The sequence below is a fragment of the Hordeum vulgare genome, chromosome 2H (assembly GCF_904849725.1).
Source record: "Hordeum vulgare subsp. vulgare chromosome 2H, MorexV3_pseudomolecules_assembly, whole genome shotgun sequence".
NCBI lineage: Eukaryota > Viridiplantae > Streptophyta > Magnoliopsida > Poales > Poaceae > Hordeum > Hordeum vulgare.
Genome location: NC_058519.1, coordinates 585519477 through 585537266, shown reverse-complemented (window position 1 = coordinate 585537266; position 17790 = coordinate 585519477). Strand labels below are relative to the sequence as shown.

Below are 17790 nucleotides of genomic sequence, written 5' to 3'. Positions count from 1 at the left end.
CGGTTCCCGCATCCATGTTTGCAGACTGGCTCTCTCGTGTTCATGGATGGATACGGGAGAGAAATTAGGAGTCAATGTTGGAGATGCCCTAACATATATAATAAGAGCATCTCCAACACGCACGGTAAATATGGTGCACATGGGAGAAAACACACTTTTCGCGCGTGCGGGGACGTTTGGCGCGCTCCAGCAGGCGTGGGAAAAATGTACGCGCTAAATAACATGGCGCACGCATGGTAGTTTTTGCACGTGGCATACAGGGCGCCGGCGCGTGCAAACCACCACCTCTGTCGCCTTCTTTCTCGCCTCCACTGCACCATCGCCCCCCCCCCCCCGCGCCCTTCTTCCTCGTCGTCGGCGCCCTCCTCCCTCACCCCGCCTCTCCTTTCCTAGCCGCACGATGATGTCGCGCCCCTAGAGCAGTTCCGGCTTCCGCAACGAGGATGCGCGGGCCCGCGCGCCTCCCCACGGGTAATCTCTACGGAGGATCGCCGCATCCAGGCGAGGCAGGATCGTCGCCTCCTCATCATCGAGATGACGAGAAGGCCATGGAGGCGTGGCGCCAGCGCTTCCCACAGGACGTCATCGACGAGCGTGAGTTCTGGACGCGACAGAGTGGTGTGCGAGCCGCGAAACGGGCGGAAAGGCATGAGCGAAAGGCTGCATCGCTAGCGCAATGCAACCTGGGGGTGATAGAGGCAAAGTTGTCCTTGTCTTTCGATGAGATGGTCGTTATCGTTTTTGATGGAGTAGACTTTGACGATTCAACTACGAACGTGTGAGGACGTCGCGCCTTAGCAATCGCTAAACCAACCCCGAGAGGTTATTGGCCATGCCGGAGCACGATCAACCTGACCACGATGGTCTGTTTCCTCCACGCAAACAAAGAACAAGCAAGAAACTAAGATTGTAATATGAATATTGCGAATATAAAAGGAAAGCTTCATTGATGCAAGTGGGGTTATGTGACGCCTTTGTATGGTCGTGAAACACAAACGAAGAACACAAACTTGCAACTATGGAGAACTTGTAATCTAAACAAAACCCAAGTCTAAACGGCGCCATAAGGGTTTTATATATGGGGAATAGAGGAGGAATTTCGTGACCCCTTAGAGGAGGGGTTCAAAACCGAGCCTAACTCAGTTTCCCGACACATACAAACTATAAAAATAGCCTATAATATGGTATTCAAAATTACATGGGCCTGACCCAAAAATAAGGTGGCGGAGCACCTATAATAGTTGATGGATGAAATTTATAAAGTGGCGTCTTGAATATTTCGTCCAAGCCTTCATGCTCTATTTATGGTGGCTTCAAATGCGAAAATCACGAGTGAAAGCTCCATTGTTCTTTCCCGCGCGTGCACCTTCTTCTCCATGCTTGATCCCGCTTCAACGGATATCCTTCTTGTCCATACTAGGTCCTTCATTCCTAAGTACAACAAAAGTATCTAACTTAGGCAACATCATATGTTCATGAACATTAAAGGATTTCCAAGAAAGAAAAGTACGTGGTAATTCAAATAGCGTGTGCGAGCTCTATTAACTAGTCCAATATGTATAGCAGCTGGGGCTGTGGGTGTAACAATGATATTGGTGTCCTCATGAGGGGAGGCATCGACATGAAGCGACAACGATGATCGCTGGGATGACGCTTTCCTCACGTCAGACTACACCACCGAGAAGAGCGACGAGGATGAGTAGTTTATCTAGTTTTAGTTTATTTATCTACTTTATCTAGTTTATCTATCTAGTTTCCATTCGCCTCGTTGGACTTAACTTTGTTAACAATGATATAAACTTTTATTGTTGAGTTATTATTGTGTTTTTTATTTTCAAAAAGTAAAAGTTGTGTTTCTGCTTGACGTGGACGCTTTAAATTTGCAGCGCCTGCAGGAGCGACAGCGTCGCGCCCCATCTTACAGCGTGTGCCGGAGCGGGCGCGATGTGACGCGCAATAAAAAGGCATTGGGCGTTGCAAAAATAATTTAGTGTGCTTGTTGAAGACAGTCCTGACCAAACGGTTCGGGCCAACCAGACCAGCCTGCAAGCACGCCGGCACGGCCCGCCATGGGCCAGACACGACATGCCCTAAACGGGTCGGGCTCGACACGCGGCACGCGTCGAGCCGGATCTGGACCTGGAGGTTGGGCACGCGGGCCAGCACGATACAATCTGTTTAATTTTTTTTATGTATTTTCAGATTATATATACTCCCTCCGTCCCAAAATAACTGTCTCAACTTTGTATAAGCTTTAGTACAAATTTGTACTAAGCTTAAGACACTTATTTTGAGACGGATGGAGTATATAATAATATTATTTATCATTGAGGGTCTAGAATGAGTTATTCTTCACCCGAAATAATTTTACGATTGTTTCATATTTTTTGTTTTGTATACAAATAGCTACATCCATATTGATTCATTATGTAAAATTTGGCATAAGAAAATGAAAATATATGTCAGAAGACCAGAAAAGTGCATTCTATGTGTATTTTATACTATGTTTTTACTTCGTAATTTTGCATAGCGTAAACTATTTTTATGACGATTTAATATAGTCTTACGTTCTCTTTCCAAGTAAGAAATATGAAAATAATTACGGGAAGTAAAAATATGGTGCACTGATAATAAAATAAAGGGAATGAAGAATAACTATTTATCACCCTGGGTGAAGTATAGTTCTTCTTCAACCCCTTTATTTTTACATCAATGCACCATAATTTTATGTTTTAATTTTTATTTATTTCATACGTAAATAAAGATCGTAAGAAAAAATGGTCATAATAAACCTAGGTCCGAGCCCGACCCAGCCCGACCTTGCCCATGGGCCGGGCTCAGGCCTGATAATCAAGCCCGAGGCAGGGCAGGGCCAGGCCCGATGAAACTTGATTTTATGCCTACGTCAGGCCGGGCTTCTTCGGGCTCGGGCCAGGCCTGAACCCAAAAATTAGGCCCGGCGGTCGGGCTCGAGCCTGGGTTTTGTACCACGGATTTTTTTAGGCCCAGCCCGGCCCGAGATATGGCCAGGTAGCACAAGCCGTGTGACTGGTTGGAGAGGCTCTAACTAGCAGTAGTGACCGTCTTAAAACAGCCGGCCATTGGCGCCTTTAGCTATGTCGAGTCGAGCCCTATATATACAACGCTCGCATCTTTATAATCTCATATGCAAGTTGACAGTGCCGCAAATTTATTTCCGCGACACGCAGCGTCTTATTTTTAGGTATACAGCCAGTCCCTTGTTTGGTTGCTGAAATATTTGCAGACCACCTGGTCGTTGGGTTTTTAAAATCCATTCTACTACTGGACTTTCTAAGGCCCTGTTTGGAACAACCCAAATTATATAATCCAATTTTTATAATCTATTTTGTCTTCAAACAGGACAGATTATGGTGTAGATTATAAAAACTAAATGAATAGATTATTAAAAACTCATAATCTACTCTACACCAGCTAAAATCAGATTATGGATTGCTAATGACCCATTACCCTTGTAAAGTTAGAGATAATTACATTCCTACCACCGCCACCCTCCTCTTTTAAAAAAAACAGAAGGCAGACAGGTCATTATGCAATGTAAAATCTGAATTACAGTTTATATAATCTGGCCTCCAAACATGTCCACCTAGATTATTTTTATAAACTAAATTATATAATCTATCTATATAATCCAGATTATCATAATCTATTATGGTTCCAAACAGAGCTACGTGGTATCTGTATTTGAATGTAGTATCGCTCAACTTTGCTGCGTGAAACCAGAATACAATGGCAATTTCACGAAATCTAAAGTTCCTCTCATTTTCATTTGCTAGTTCCATCAGATGAATGTTTCTCACTGTCAAATCTATGCATCGATAGAAGATTCAAACAGGTAAACGAGTATATTTGTAGTTTGAACACCTTATTGCAGTTCATGTTCCATTGGGGGGAAATTGCAATTTGGTCCTTGCTTTATCTATTTATCAGTGCAATAGCACGTATGCTCATGTACAACTTTGATTGTGCAAATACGAAACTGTTACATGTACCGTAAGAGATGATTTACAGGCTTGCCACAGGCATGATGTAGAAGGTGGCTCGAGATGTGTAGCAGAGCTTCTTGCTGTCCTTGAGCCGAAACTCAACTGTAGTAACCACAACAGATCTGCCCTTCCTCAGTATCAGCCCTTCTACTTCCACTTCAGACTGCACAAGCATAGATAAGAATTGACGGAAATTAGGAATACTTGTGCATCATCTAAAAGAAGGGAATACTTGCGTGAAGGATTGTGCTCTGACAGGTTCTGAAATGTTCTGAAAATGAGAGGCAAAGAGTTCCAATCTGTCTAGATCCCCACAACTGTATACTCCCTTTGTCTGATATTAACTGTCGCTCAAACGGATGCATCTAGAGGCAATTGAACTTCTGCAGGCGGTTCATTTGGGTCACGGTACTCGGAAATGCATATTGATTGAGTAGATTGTCCCATGGTCCAACCCAGTTCAACATCATGAACCTGCTGATGGTGTCCTGAACTAGGGGTTGCTTGCCACCTCAGCTACCGGCCATATGGGTCGGGCTGAGGACCACCAAAATGATGAACCAGTGGCCATGTTCGTTGGGCCCGGGAGTGCGAAGGTGGGTATCTCCCAAAGACTTGGTGCATACTCTAAGACTCAGAGGTCGTCTTCGGCACGATTACCATAGATGTAACCGACCTATGTAAACCCTATGTACCCCGACATCTATATAAGCCGAGGGATTAGACTGTAGACGACAACTCTCATACACACATGATCTCATGGTAGATCAACATGTACATTGTACTCCCTCAATCAATACAATCAAAGCAGAACGCAGGGTATTATCTCTTCGAGAGAGCCTGAACCTAGGTAAATCCTATGTCTCTGTTACCATCGCACCAAGGCAACCAGCTTGGGACCCCCTACCTGAGATCACCTACATGGCGTGCTGATTGTTACCAAGTCAGCAAAATATGTAGGTCACTTCCGCTCTTCCCCACCCTGGTGAATTTCCTAGTTGAGATAGCCTGCCTTTCAGTTGAACGTCACAAAACCCTAGAAGGAACTCAGAACTTGTGATTTGTGATATGGTCTGCAAGAGATGTCAGGCATCGTCCTTCCATTTTTTCTCACATCACATATAAATGTTTAAGAGGCCAAAAACACTAAGGTGTGGATCGTGCTCAAATCAGATCTATCTATCCCTCCGATTCTTTGCAGGTTAAATCTCTCTGGCGTCTATGATGAACGGATATAGCCACCTAATCCCCTGTAGCTGTTATTCCTTAGCAACAATTATCACCTGTCAGTAATCATCTGTTCTTTACTAACCAATCTCTTAGTAAGGAACTAAAAGATGATCTAGAGATAAAAAAAAGCGATGGTGGTTGATTTAAAAGAGAAAAGCAACGGCGGACCAATTTGGGTATAAATTGATTGCAGAAGAAACAATGTGTAGGTAAACAACAACAAAACATTCACACCATGAGGGAGCAGTAAAAGTGGTTCACAAGTATTTGTCAGGCATGCATGGCTGGTTGAAGAAATAAGCCAGTAACTGTGCTCAAACATTTCATGGAACAACATATCATGTGCACTTCATGAATATTTAGTACCAACTTATGTGTTCACATATGAATATCTTTTGTATATCTTGTGCAGCATAAGTAGTTGAATATCTATTTCAGAACAGACATTATCATGCCAACTATAATTCCACTATGGTAGCTTTTAGTCATGCCATTAAACTATAACTATATATTATACAGATGTTAACATCCCATAATTTCTTATGCGGTCATCATGCTAGAATTGTACATCTTTAGCACTATTTGGAAGTCTTGTCGTGTATACTACTCCCTCGTTCCCATAATATAAGAGCGTTTTGGGACGGAGGGAGTAACTTTTAAGTTTCGGTGTGAGGGAAATCTCTAAACCTAGCTACCACTGTGATTTCCCAGTATTTCTGACCGAACCGACTCCATGTGTTCAAATTCTTACCTTGCCAGTTGCCTCAAATGTATTATAAAAAAACACCTTGAATTTCCATATTGTAAGTTCACATGTACCGTTTATAGGTTATAAGCAACTAGTAACAGTGGTGTTGCATTGCAGCCATGATATAATATACGAACTACCTAGGTTGGAGGTTTGGTAGGTAACATAACATAATTCTCAATCACAAATAGATCACTGTAATAAGAGCATCCCCGGCAATCCTCCAATGATCAATCCCCAACAAAGCGGTATGGGTAGGGAGTTGATTTTCCAGTTCCCCAATACCCCATGCCCCAAAGTCCCGAACTGGGATGCTTCCAGATAGGGTCAAAAATTGCTTTAATTAAAAAAAACACAAACTACGGTTTGGTAAAATTGAGCAAGGGATGTAGATCTCACATCGAGGCGGGCGGCGGAGAGATACGCGGTGCTGAGCTCGCCGAGGAACATCTCCTTATCCCCCGCCGCAGCACGCGCGCACGCCATCCCGACGGCCTCCGCGACGGCCGCCACCGCGCCGCCGTGGAGCGTGTTGTAGGCGTTCTGCACAGCCCACCGGATGACACCGCCGGTCAGAGCACATCGCTAGGTACAACCTCATAAAGGAGACGCCGACCGTCGCGCTTTAGTGCTCACAGTTGCGGCGGACGAGACGGTGAGGGTGCAGGAGACGCGCGGCGCGGGGGAGGAGGAGACGGTGGCGGAGGACAGGAGCGCGCGGACGAGGGCGGAGTGGGCGCCGGGGCGCTCCGCCGAGGCCGGGAGGGACGCGTCCACTCCCAGGGCTCGGAGGAACCGCATCGTCCACTCGCGAGACTCCTCTGGCGAAGGCTTGGGCGCCTCCTCCGGCTGGGGTGCCATCTTCGCTTGCTGCTCGAGTTCCGGCGCGGTGCTAGCTGATTGTTGCGGTTCGCGAGTAAATCGAGCAGTCGCGAAGGGGAAGGGGAAGGGGAAATGGGGTCTGAGAGAAACTCTGGCCACAAGCAGAGTCGCTGGCTCTCCGTATACGATAGGGAGAGCTGTTGAGGTGACTTGCAAATTGAGAGAATTTTTGTTCAAAAGGACCCCTCGCGAACGTGAATGCCAAAAAAAACCACCTGCGAGTGCTAAAGGGGGGAAAGGACCAGCTCCACCGGTGGCGGCAGGCGCGCCAGGCGGCACGTGGCACCTGCCGCCACGGCCCGAGGCGGCCGGGGCCTGCCGCCACGCGCGCAGGCGGCCGACAGAGCTGCCGCCACTAGGCAAGGCGGCTGGCGGGAGATTCCGTTCCCGCGGCTCGGCAACGTAACGGGAATCAGAGGCGGGCCCTGCCGCCTCGGCACATGGCGGCCAGGTGGGACAGGCCGCCTGGGGAGGAGGCGGCGGGTACTGTTGCCGCGCTGAGACTGCGCGGAATTCCATTGACCACGCTGATTTCGAGGCTCGTTGATTCCTACGCTGAGACAGTCTCCACCGACGAAACAGTAGCACATTTTTCCCGCTCTCCACCGGCTGATTCCCACGCAGTGTGCACCGTCGAAATTTTTCCCGCTCTCCACCGACAAAACAGTGCCAAAAAATTTCCGCTCGAACTTGCCTGCGGTATTAGATGTAGTCCCTCTGTTTCAAAATATAAGACCTTTTAGGTATTTCACTAGGATACTACATACGGAGCAAAATGAGTGAATCTATACTCTAAAGATGTCTATGTACATCCGTATGTAGTTTATTGTACAATCTCTAAAATGCCTTATATTTAGGAACGGAGGGAGTTTATTTTTTACGGAGGGAGATTTCCTAAATATAAGTCTTTTAAGAGTTCGTACTACAAGACTACATATGGATGTATATGGACTTATTTTAGAATGTACACGCGATAACGACGGACGAGCAGTGCAATAGTTTCCCGCCTAATTTTCCCGCGTTATTTTCCCGCCAAATTTTCCCGCTGCAGTTTCTCGTTTTCGCGCCCTTTTTTCCCGCGTAGACATCCGGCGGAGCCTATAAAAGGAGGCAGGGAGTGAAACTCTCTTCACCATCAGACAGACTTCAAAGCACCTGCACCTCCATAGTCAGTATGAGTTTGCCTTGTTCGGATCAGAGCATTAGGCCTAGGAAAATGCAGAGTGCAAGCTTGCCTCGGGGGGTGGAAGCAGTTCGATGTTGGTGCGGAGATGTCTGCAAGGTGAAGGAGGTGACGGATTTTTTAGATTGGTTGGGCATGAAGTTTTTCATGTGCGCCAATTATGAATCTGATCCACCCGAATTTATTTCTGCGTACGTCAGGCCTCCGGTATGCTCAAGTCATCCAGATTATTGTTATTTGATATTATTGTTTACTTGAATCTGATCCATCCTTTAGTCTCCTCCTCCTCTCTGCATGTACTATCGTTGGATTGACACGGAAATGCCGGACCGGGCGGTGACCGAGATTCGTGAAAGAGGTCGTCGTGCATGGGCTAGCTTGGACTTGGAAGAGCGTCGTGAGAAGGCTGAAGCAGAGGAGAAAGTAGAGCAGAAGAAAGAGTGGGAAGATTATTGTGTGGAGCAGAGGGCTTTTCTTGATGAGATGAAAAGGAAAAATCAAGAAGAGAAACTTCGGCTGGAGGAGGTTTACAGACAGCGGGAACAGACCCGTGAAGCTGAGAGGGAGAGAAAGAGAGAAAGGGCTCGTGCCGCCAAGGCAGCAGAAGAAGCTGGTGATGGAAAAGGAAAATATCCACGTTGGACTCACTAGATTTATTTTATTGTATGTTAAGTTGTCTTAGTTGTATCTTAATTTCTGCAAGATGTATCTTAATTTCGGCAAATTGTATCTTATTTTCAGTAATGTGTATCTTAGTTTCCGCAATGGGTATCTTAATTTCAGCTACGTGTATGTTCATTTTATCCCGCTATTTATTTCCCGCCTCGCTTTCCCGCCATTTTATCCCGCGTATAGCTTTGCCGCCATTTTGTTCCCGCCTCGCTTTCCCGCCCTCGCTTTCCCGCCTCGCTTTCCCTCCTCGTTTTCCCGCCATTAGTTATTCGTCTCGCTCTGCTGCACCTATAGAAACCCCTCCAGACCAAGGTGGGTAAGGAGTGTGCTGAAAATGTCTCATTATCCTTTCGATCGTAGTTTTCATAGTGGTATGTTCGAGTGTCTTCTGCGCTTAGCTAGCAATTTCAAGATAGATAATAGAATAGTTTCATGGGACGAACTCATCAGTAGTGACACGCTACTGAATGAGGTTGCCCACGCATTAGCTAGGAAGGGGTGGCCTGCAAGGACATATGAGGAGATTCGGAAAGAACTTCTGCGGTTGAATGAAAGATGGAAGAAGAAAGGCCAACACATACGCGGTGGAGGTGGAGTAAAACATCCCTTTTTATGGATTGACGATAGTGAGGACGAAGACGATATCTTCATGCCGAGTACCAAGAGCGCGTCATCGACGAAGGCCAAGAGCGCATCATCGACGAAGGCCAAGAGTAGCGCTTCGTCAAAGGGCGAGAGCTCTGCATCGTCGAAGGATGACGACGACTTTATGTAGTTTTTTTATGAACTCTACATCTTAATGTATCTTATTTATGTATGTTATTTTATGTATCTTATTTTATGGAAGCAACTTTAAATATATCGAGAACTTTTATTTCATGAAACTACATAGATGTCTTGTACGTACATCTGAAAGTTTGAAACTGACATAGAGAGATGCAATTGTTCACACACATACATAGACGAATCACCCTATGCGACGACGACCAGCTGGCCTTGCCCGACGACCGGAGGGTGACAATCGATCAGGGGGTCTGTGTTCACGAAGACCACGACCGTACTGTCCCTCGTGTTCCTGTGTCTGCGACTCATGCATAGGTGGTGGAGTCTGAAATCCATATTGAGATGATGATTCTAAATTGTAGGTGAATGGCTGTGACTCAGAATTGATATAAGATGGACCAATAACGTCCTGCCCGAAAAAATCATTTATCATTCTTGGGAGCGTGCATTGAGTATCATGGGTTTCTGTGAGTATTTCTTTCTGTACGCCACGCTGGGTATGTTCATCTCCCCATGATGGATCATTAATTTCCTGCTCCACGAAAAAATGTTTTTAAAATAAACTGTGTGTAGCAAAAAGATGTGTAAATAGAAGTTATGTAATTGCTTATTATAATTGTAAATACCTGACCGCTGTTGTAGCTTTGTGCTCCCTCGCTTGTCTCAGCCCAACGATTCTCCTCGGGCATCCTAATCCCTCGCGTGGGCAGATATGGCTGAGATCCTTGAGTGTGTGCGCCATATGCTGTATATGCATCCTGCTCCACGAAATGAGTCTGTTCGGGCGTCGAACCTAAATCTGGAGCATTTACCTGTGATGTCTGCCCATGTATTGGTAGAGACGAGTCATGTCGTGGAAGTGTCGGCGTAGTATTAGGACCCTCTCCCCACCGCATGGACGACGACAGCGCCGCACTCGGTCTAGCTGACCTCGGTTCCGGAATGTTGTACGCTGCAGTGACAACGTCGTTCTCTGTACCGCATCTCGTAAACCTTGTGCTGACGAATTCGCTAATTTTTTTAAAGAAGGACCTGCCTTTAGGATCAACTCCCTGGGCTCGCATTCCTTCCCTCGCCATCGCTTGTACTTGCGTGCAAATATCAATCTGAAAAATATCGTTGTTCATTGGTTAAATTGTTCATGAAATGATGGACCTGAATAGCAAGATGTTGATTATTACCGCGGAGTCACGATAGTAAGCTGATGATGTGTCCATCCGTCTCTGCAACTGTTCCATATGCGTTGGATGTGTTGGCATCGTACGTGGTTCACTTGTCAGTCTAGTACGCGTGCTCATGCGATACCAACTATAGTACGCTTCTGTCGTAGTTGCATCGTACGTTCTGCATAAATAAATTAACATTACTAAATTGACATCACATTCTGTATTTTATAAGCACATAATTAAATTAACATTAGTAAAATTACCGTTGCTGAGGCACTATATTTTGTAGAGCTTCATTATTCCACTGATTTATCCATTCAATGTTTTCTGCATTCCAGTCCACACCAGATCTGCCCATATTGCTCATCCTGTAATTATAGATAACAAAAAAAATTCAAGAACAGTTGATGGAATATCTATTTAGCTAGGTCACATCTTACTTACTTATGAGTTTCTTCGTCGATACATCTTGGAACCGGTGGTGGAATATCTTGATATAGACCGAACTGTCTCATGACACGGTCAGGATTATACGGTTCCACAAACCATAGATAGAGTAAATTGCAGCGAGTCATCCAAAAGGCACTATCTCTCACGCATTCCACTAGCATGTGTTGCTAACCAAATACCATATCAATGTGTGCCTCAGTCCACGGGTTCCATGTTATTAGTGAGTCGTTAAGAAGCTCAAACTGATCATGGTATATGGGGTAACAACTTTTTGCAATTTTAGTAGACCATTTTTTTCGACCCAGCATCCATCGACTGGACATAGTTACAACACCCTCACCATAGTTGTACGGGGTTGCGGGTTCTACTATCTGCGGTCATCCTACAGGTAAGTATTCCCAGGACCACAACTGTAGAAACTCGTAGGAGACTCAAAGTAATGGAGCTTTAGATGTGAATGCAGTTTTTTGAGTGGCATCACACAACCCTCGGCATGTGTGAGAAAGCAAAGCAGAACCAAAGCTATATGGTGGATTTTGGGGTAAAGGTTCGTCTACTATCTTTGCGGCAAAATAGATGAGACCAGACAAAACTACCTCCCCGTGAGAATTAGGAAACATCACACCGAAGAGCCACAACAAATATGCAAACAAGTGTCTCTTCGTTGTCTCAGGATCAGCATGGGTAGATAAAATTTCAAAGTTAATACGAAGCCAGCTGAGTGGGACACCTCGAGGCGGACCAGAACGGTCTGATATGGGCATTTCGAGCCTCAGACGGGCAGAGACATCTGCTGGCCAATTAGGAGAAACTCGTGGATGTACCACTGGCACACCTCTAATTGGTAAAGCTGTGATCATTGACACATCTTTTAGAGTAGGTGCAAGCTCTCCACATCGAAAGTGAAATGTGTGGGTCTCCGGTCTTCATCTATCAACGAGGGATGTCAAAAGGGATGGGTCGACAGTAAAACTACCTCGACGAGCTGCGATGTTCGCAAAATGTAGGAGTCCATAAGCCTCAAGGTGTTCAAGGAACCGATTATGTATTGACCAGGGCGTCTTTACAGTTCGAAGCCGGAAGGTCTGAGGAGGATTTTCATGATTTGGATTTATGAAAAGCTGGCAACGGTGGTGGTTGTCGTGATAACCATTCAAAAGCTGGGGCATTTCAGCCATAACCTGCAATCACGATGAAATTAAATTAAATATTCCGAATATTACATCACGATGAAATTAAAATACATATTCTGAATATTACATCACGATGAAATTAAAATACATATTCCGAATATTACATCACGATTAAATTAAAATACATGTTCCGAATATTACATCACCATGAAATTAAAATACATACTCCGAATATTACATCACGATTAAATTAAAATACATAACATGATTACATATCACGCAGTGTTGTCGTTACGATACGGACACTCCCTACGCGGGTGACCAGCACACCTACATACGCGGCATCGCCTTGGTTCTCCCAACTGGTTGTGGTCCATGTCATTGCGATGACGCCTAGACTGACACCGTCCCTTGCTGGTTTGCATCAATGCGGGATCTGGAACCCATGTAGTGCCTTCTGGCCATAATTGCTTGTAGTTCGTATCAATGCCCCATGCCCAAAACTCACCATTCCAAGTGTTGTACAAATTGTGCATGTTAAAGTATGGTGATACGTATGGCTCGACACTAATTTGTTGATCTGCAGCTGCCCGCAATACGTGACTGCAAGGATATCTCAGAAGTTTGGGCTTGTTGCAAGTGCACTCACACGAGGTTGCGCCAAGCATCATAGCTTGTTTTTTTGCTCCCCTGTGGTGACCCTTCACAAACTTTGCTCGCACACTAACTTCCCATTTATTCCTAAGTGCATCTACCTGCCTGCACCCATGTCTTTGCGACTTCTTTGCTTTGTCATCAAGATGTCTTTGCATCTTCTCAGACCAGGTCTTGTTCAAATCAACTAGCGCCTTGGCAACGGTGACTCTATCTGCAAAGTATGACACAGTCCGGTTCCAAGTTTCATCAATTAGTGCTGTGATAGGTAGTGCCCTCACCCCTTTAAGAACACCATTGTACACCTCGGACATGTTGCTTGTCATTATACCGTATCTAGCGCCAGTGTCATGAGACTGCGCCCACTTGTACAAATTGGGACAATTCTCATTAATCCACTGGCTCAAATTTATTGCTGTTCGACGACCCCTCCGGTCTTCTCTCGCCGGGAGGGATGCGCGCTTGATCTGACCATTGATACCTGCCCAGATAGCATTCATTTTTGCTGTAGTTTTCTGCATGCACATCCTCTTGAATAGCTTGAACCAATCTTTGTTTTTGAATTTCGAATAAAAATTAGCTGCCAAATGCCTCATGCACCACCTTGTCTCCAGATCGGGCCACCCCCAATCTGGATCTTGTGAAGCCTTAATTATCTCAAGCGCGCTTAATAGTACGGTGTTGCGATCAGAGATGATGCAAACCCCTTCCCGATCTTTGATGACACCCATCTTCAGGCAACACAGGAACCATAGCCAACTATGTTTGTTTTCGCTCTCCACTAGTGCATAGGCAATAGGAAGAAGTTGATTGTTTGCATCAGCTGCCATCGCCACTAAGAGTGTGCCCTTGTACTTTGCAGTGAGAAATGTACCATCAATTGATACAACCGGACGACAATGCTTGAATGCTTGTATAGTCTGGGCGAATGCCCAGAATAAGCGGTCCAGGATTTGCTCGTCCGGGTTCAATGGATTTGGACGTTCTTTCCGGAAAACTTGAGTCCCCCTGTTAGCAACTGAAATCTGATGCAACATTCTAGGGGCAAAAGAGTACGCCTCCTCATAGGTTCCATACAACCTCTGAAATATCTTTTCCTTTGCATGACGAGCCTTGTTGTAGCTGACAGGGAAACCAATCAGATCAGATGCAGTTGCACGCAAAGCCCTAATACCAATATTAAGACTTTGCTGCACAATGGTTTGCATCACCTGTGACACATATTCTGCAGTCACATTGCGGTGCTCTGAAAGAGTCTTCGGGAACATATCCAAAGCAGGTTGCGCATAAAAATTGAGTCTACAGGATGCAGACGGCAAATTTTAGCGCGCGGCCGTCATAAGATTTGGCGTGGGACACTTGAGCAGACGCACAAGAACTTCAACACTTGCAACATATATTTTTATTATAGAATATTTTTAAGCGATACATAACGATACATAGCATAGATAGCTTAGGTAGATAAAAAACAATAAAAAAGAATACATAACATAGCATATATAGTCTAGATAGATAGAAGACTACTCGTCGTCGTCATCGAATTTCGACGCGTCGGTGTCCGATTTCTCCGTCGGGATGAAGGCGTCAGCCCAACGTTCATCGTCGGAGAACCAAGTTGACGATTCATTCACCTCCATGTGAAAGAGTGCGGCTTCCTTCCGCGTACGCCTGTCTTCATGATAGATGGCTTGCCCCGCCCTCCTCTCCGCCCTCCTTTGTGCGAAGAATTCGTGCTCGTCGAGAATGTCCTGCGGGAACTGTCGACGCCACTCCGCCATGGCATGCTCGTCCATCTTAGGAATGCTGAGGCGGCGCTCTCGCCTCCGGTTTCGGCAACAGTCCTCTTCGATGACAACCCGTGAACGAGGCGTGAGGTGCTGCGCCCACTCCAGCGTCATCATCTCGGTGAAATTCATCTCCCTACGAGGCATGTTAAGGAGCCACACCGTCGCGTCGTACGCGCGAGCGGCATCGTCGGCGGTGTCAAACGTGCCGAGGCCGAGGCGCATGTCGTCGGAACGGATCCCGACGTAGAAGGTGTCGGAGGGGCGCGCGAGGATGCTGCGATATCTCGAAGTTCAACGACGGCGCGGCGGCATGGCGGTGCGGCGAGAGAGACACCTGTAGAGGGCGCGTGGCAAGGATAGAGGCGAGTGGGAGGGGTGGAAGGACGCGTAGTCGAGCGCTGCATTTATAGGGCGTGCCAAATCCCCCCGCGTGCCAACTTTCCCCGCACGCTGGATTATTCGGCGGTCGCTGGAGCGCGCGCAACCGCCCCTCGCCCGCTAATTTTTTTTGCCCCATGCTCGGTTTTTGCAGCTGTTGTTGGAGATGCTGTGGGAGTGTTCCTAATAGTTGCCTTAAGGGTTAAGATTGTGGGATCCATTTACCACTAGGACCTTTTTTCAATCTCCAATGTTTAACTTGACGAAGCACATAGTTCAAATCTCATCCGATTCAACGATTTATCGTCTCGTTTATCACTACTTGGGGTGTGACCGATAAAATTATGCCTTATCTTCACCGCTTATCGTTTGGGCCGATTTATTGCTCTGACAAACGATTTATTGGAAATCTACCGATAATTCGGGCCTATTCCTAGCACTATGTTTGCAAAAGCTGTGTTTATTTATGTTTTGTGGACCGTGTTATGCAACACGTAATATTGTCCTATTTTATTTGTCATCATACGAGGATTCAGAGGATTCAAAGGTTAGGAATCAAGGTAATACTCCTGTCCATTGTAGTTTTGGTGTTGAATATAGCAATTTTTAGTGTTGGGGACATGGAATTTGCAAAAAAATGGTCGATTAATAGTCTACTGACAAAATAATCGGTCGATTCCTGATTAATCTATAATCCCAGTTGGTCGAGACGCTAACGATAAAGCGATATCCTTAACATTGGTTCAAATCCCGACGAGAGATTTCTGAAACACAAATTTCATGAAGATCCAAGGCATACCTACATGGTGTTGAATGGGGGGGGGGGCAAGGCCCCACTCATTTTTTGAAATTTCATTAGGAATTTCTTGCATTCAAAAAGATATGTATTTTTGAAATTCTTCAAATTTATACAATTATCCACTCAAATTATTTGCTCCACTCCACATTTTTTTGAGTCAAGATTTAAAACTTATTCTTAGAAAGGAAGAAATCAAGTGCCCACAAAGATCTCATGAGCATGAGTTGCATGAGGAGTACTTAAACACTAAATATTCTTCTCCTATATGAAACCATTTACCCTAGAAAAATGAATAGAAGACTTTTGGGACCAGTCATCTCCGTCTCGAGGTGGAACCAATGGCGGATTACTTTTGCTCTCCGGTGGAGCGATTCCGACAGGAAAAGTTCCCTCCGTGAGGGGGAAATCAAAGTCATCATCATCAACAACATTCCTCTCATCATGGGATGACTCATCTCCATCAACATATTTACCAATACCATCCTATCTCCAAACCCTAGCTCATATTTGTGTTCAACCTTTGTCTCCAACTCTATATTGGTACTTGGGGGTGCAGTGGTGTTCATTACATCTTGTAGTTGGTGCTAGTTAGTTTACTTGGTGGAAGATTATATGTTCAGATTGTTAATCGCTTATTTATTTACTCTGATCTTGAACATAAATATGATTTGTAAGTAGTTCTATTTGTTCTTGAGGACATGATAGAAGTCTTGATATAAGTAATCATATGAAGTTGGTTTCCGTTCAATGTTTTGATGATATGTTGTGTTGTTCTCCCCCTCGTGGTGTCATGTGAAGGTCGGCTACATAAGACTTCACCGTGTTTGTGCCTAAGGGAAGGTATTGTGGAATTAGTTTGTAGATGATGGGTTGCGAGAGTGACTGAAACCTAAACCCCAGTTTATGAGTTGATTTGTATGGGGGTATTTCGGATCCATATGTTTAACGCTACAATTAGATTTACCTTAATTAATATCTTGTAGTTGCGGATGCTTGATGGAGAGGTTAATCATTAGTAGGTTGTTTTTTTCAAGTAAGAACAACACGTTAGCGGATTGCAGCGGTCGTCGTATACGATGCCTTCAACCCTGGAACCGATCTCCAACCCCGACCTCACAGCCGACACCTTCAAAGATCTCGCCTTGACGTGGATCTACCCCTCTAGATCAAGGATCGTGACCTTTAGTCCGACCCTACTGTGGATCTAGCCTCGAGCTCAGATCCAAATTTCTCCAATGTCGCTCCCGCGGCTCCAGGGAACCCACTCGAGATCAGCTCGTCTTACGGCCAGACAATGGATCCAACCGAGCTCTCGCTTTTAAGCAAGATGTTAGATCAAGTCCACACCCACGGGATCTCGGACGACAAGACCTTGGTGTATGATCAGTTCAGATATAAAACTGATACACAGGAAATTTACGTCCCACCCACCACCCACCTAGCTACTATGGTTGACTATTTAATCAATGCCCTCGACTACACGCCAAAAGAGGTTGAACTGAATAAAGACGCCGGGGAAAAACCAGTCACAAGGAAAATCAAGACCGACAAGTGAGCAAAAACCTCTACTATGACGTCTACATGGTGGATACCCCCCGCGACGACACACGAGGAGAGGACGAACACTCCTCCTAGTGCAAACAAAGCGGTCGACACCAGAGAAGGCCTAGTAGAGGGGTGGCAAGCAATGGGGATGCTGATAACAACAACCTTGAAGATAATAACACACCCCCATGTGACGAGGAACAAAACAATGTTGAAGAGGTCACACCGGGTGAAAGGACGTGGATGTCACCTAGGGGATGAATAGCCGCTTTAAAATAATTACAGATTAGGCTTGAACAAATGCGGAATAAAACTAACATTTAATATATCAAGCACAAAACCTAAAACAACTAGG

General features: G+C 45.4%; 2 protein-coding genes and 1 long non-coding RNA gene across 4 annotated transcripts; all 3 read right to left on the bottom strand.

Annotated features, from left to right (window-relative positions):
- Positions 1 to 3924: 3924 nt before the first annotated feature.
- LOC123427461 (acyl-coenzyme A thioesterase 13) lies at positions 3925 to 7028 on the bottom strand. The gene is made up of 3 exons (XM_045111517.1): positions 6640 to 7028; positions 6403 to 6546; positions 3925 to 4188 (listed from the first exon to the last, which is right to left on the bottom strand). The coding sequence occupies exons 1-3, from the start codon at positions 6862 to 6864 to the stop codon at positions 4045 to 4047; spliced, it is 513 nt and encodes a 170-aa protein (XP_044967452.1). The 5' UTR covers positions 6865 to 7028; the 3' UTR covers positions 3925 to 4044.
- A 2566-nt stretch (positions 7029 to 9594) lies between these two features.
- Positions 9595 to 10422, bottom strand: LOC123427460. 2 transcript variants are annotated; one of them, XM_045111516.1, is made up of 3 exons: positions 10336 to 10420; positions 10150 to 10239; positions 9595 to 10055 (listed from the first exon to the last, which is right to left on the bottom strand). In XM_045111516.1, the coding sequence occupies exons 1-3, from the start codon at positions 10417 to 10419 to the stop codon at positions 9708 to 9710; spliced, it is 522 nt and encodes a 173-aa protein (XP_044967451.1). In that variant the 5' UTR covers position 10420; the 3' UTR covers positions 9595 to 9707. The 2 variants fall into 2 exon arrangements, with proteins under 2 accessions (XP_044967451.1, XP_044967449.1); XM_045111514.1 differs by having other exon boundaries at positions 10150 to 10422.
- Positions 10423 to 10839: 417 nt separating this feature from the next.
- Positions 10840 to 11288, bottom strand: LOC123427462. The gene is made up of 3 exons (XR_006622399.1): positions 11134 to 11288; positions 10953 to 11057; positions 10840 to 10867 (listed from the first exon to the last, which is right to left on the bottom strand). It is a non-coding gene; the product is annotated as an uncharacterized LOC123427462 (long non-coding RNA).
- Positions 11289 to 17790: the final 6502 nt, after the last annotated feature.

Excerpts from the sequence above, each read along its gene's own strand:
- LOC123427461 (XM_045111517.1), bottom strand. The coding sequence starts at position 6,864 with ATGGCACCCCAGCCGGAGGAGGCGCCCAAGCCTTCGCCAGAGGAGTCT. Across the intron at positions 6,547-6,639 it reads CCGTCTCGTCCGCCGCAACT|AACGCCTACAACACGCTCCA; the intron begins GTGAGCACTAAA and ends TGGGCTGTGCAG. Across the intron at positions 4,189-6,402 it reads TCTCCGCCGCCCGCCTCGAT|TCTGAAGTGGAAGTAGAAGG; the intron begins GTGAGATCTACA and ends ATGCTTGTGCAG.
- LOC123427460 (XM_045111514.1), bottom strand. The coding sequence starts at position 10,419 with ATGCGGTGGGGAGAGGGTCCTAATACTACGCCGACACTTCCACGACAT. Across the intron at positions 10,056-10,149 it reads AAAGCTACAACAGCGGTCAG|GAAATTAATGATCCATCATG; the intron begins GTATTTACAATT and ends TTCGTGGAGCAG.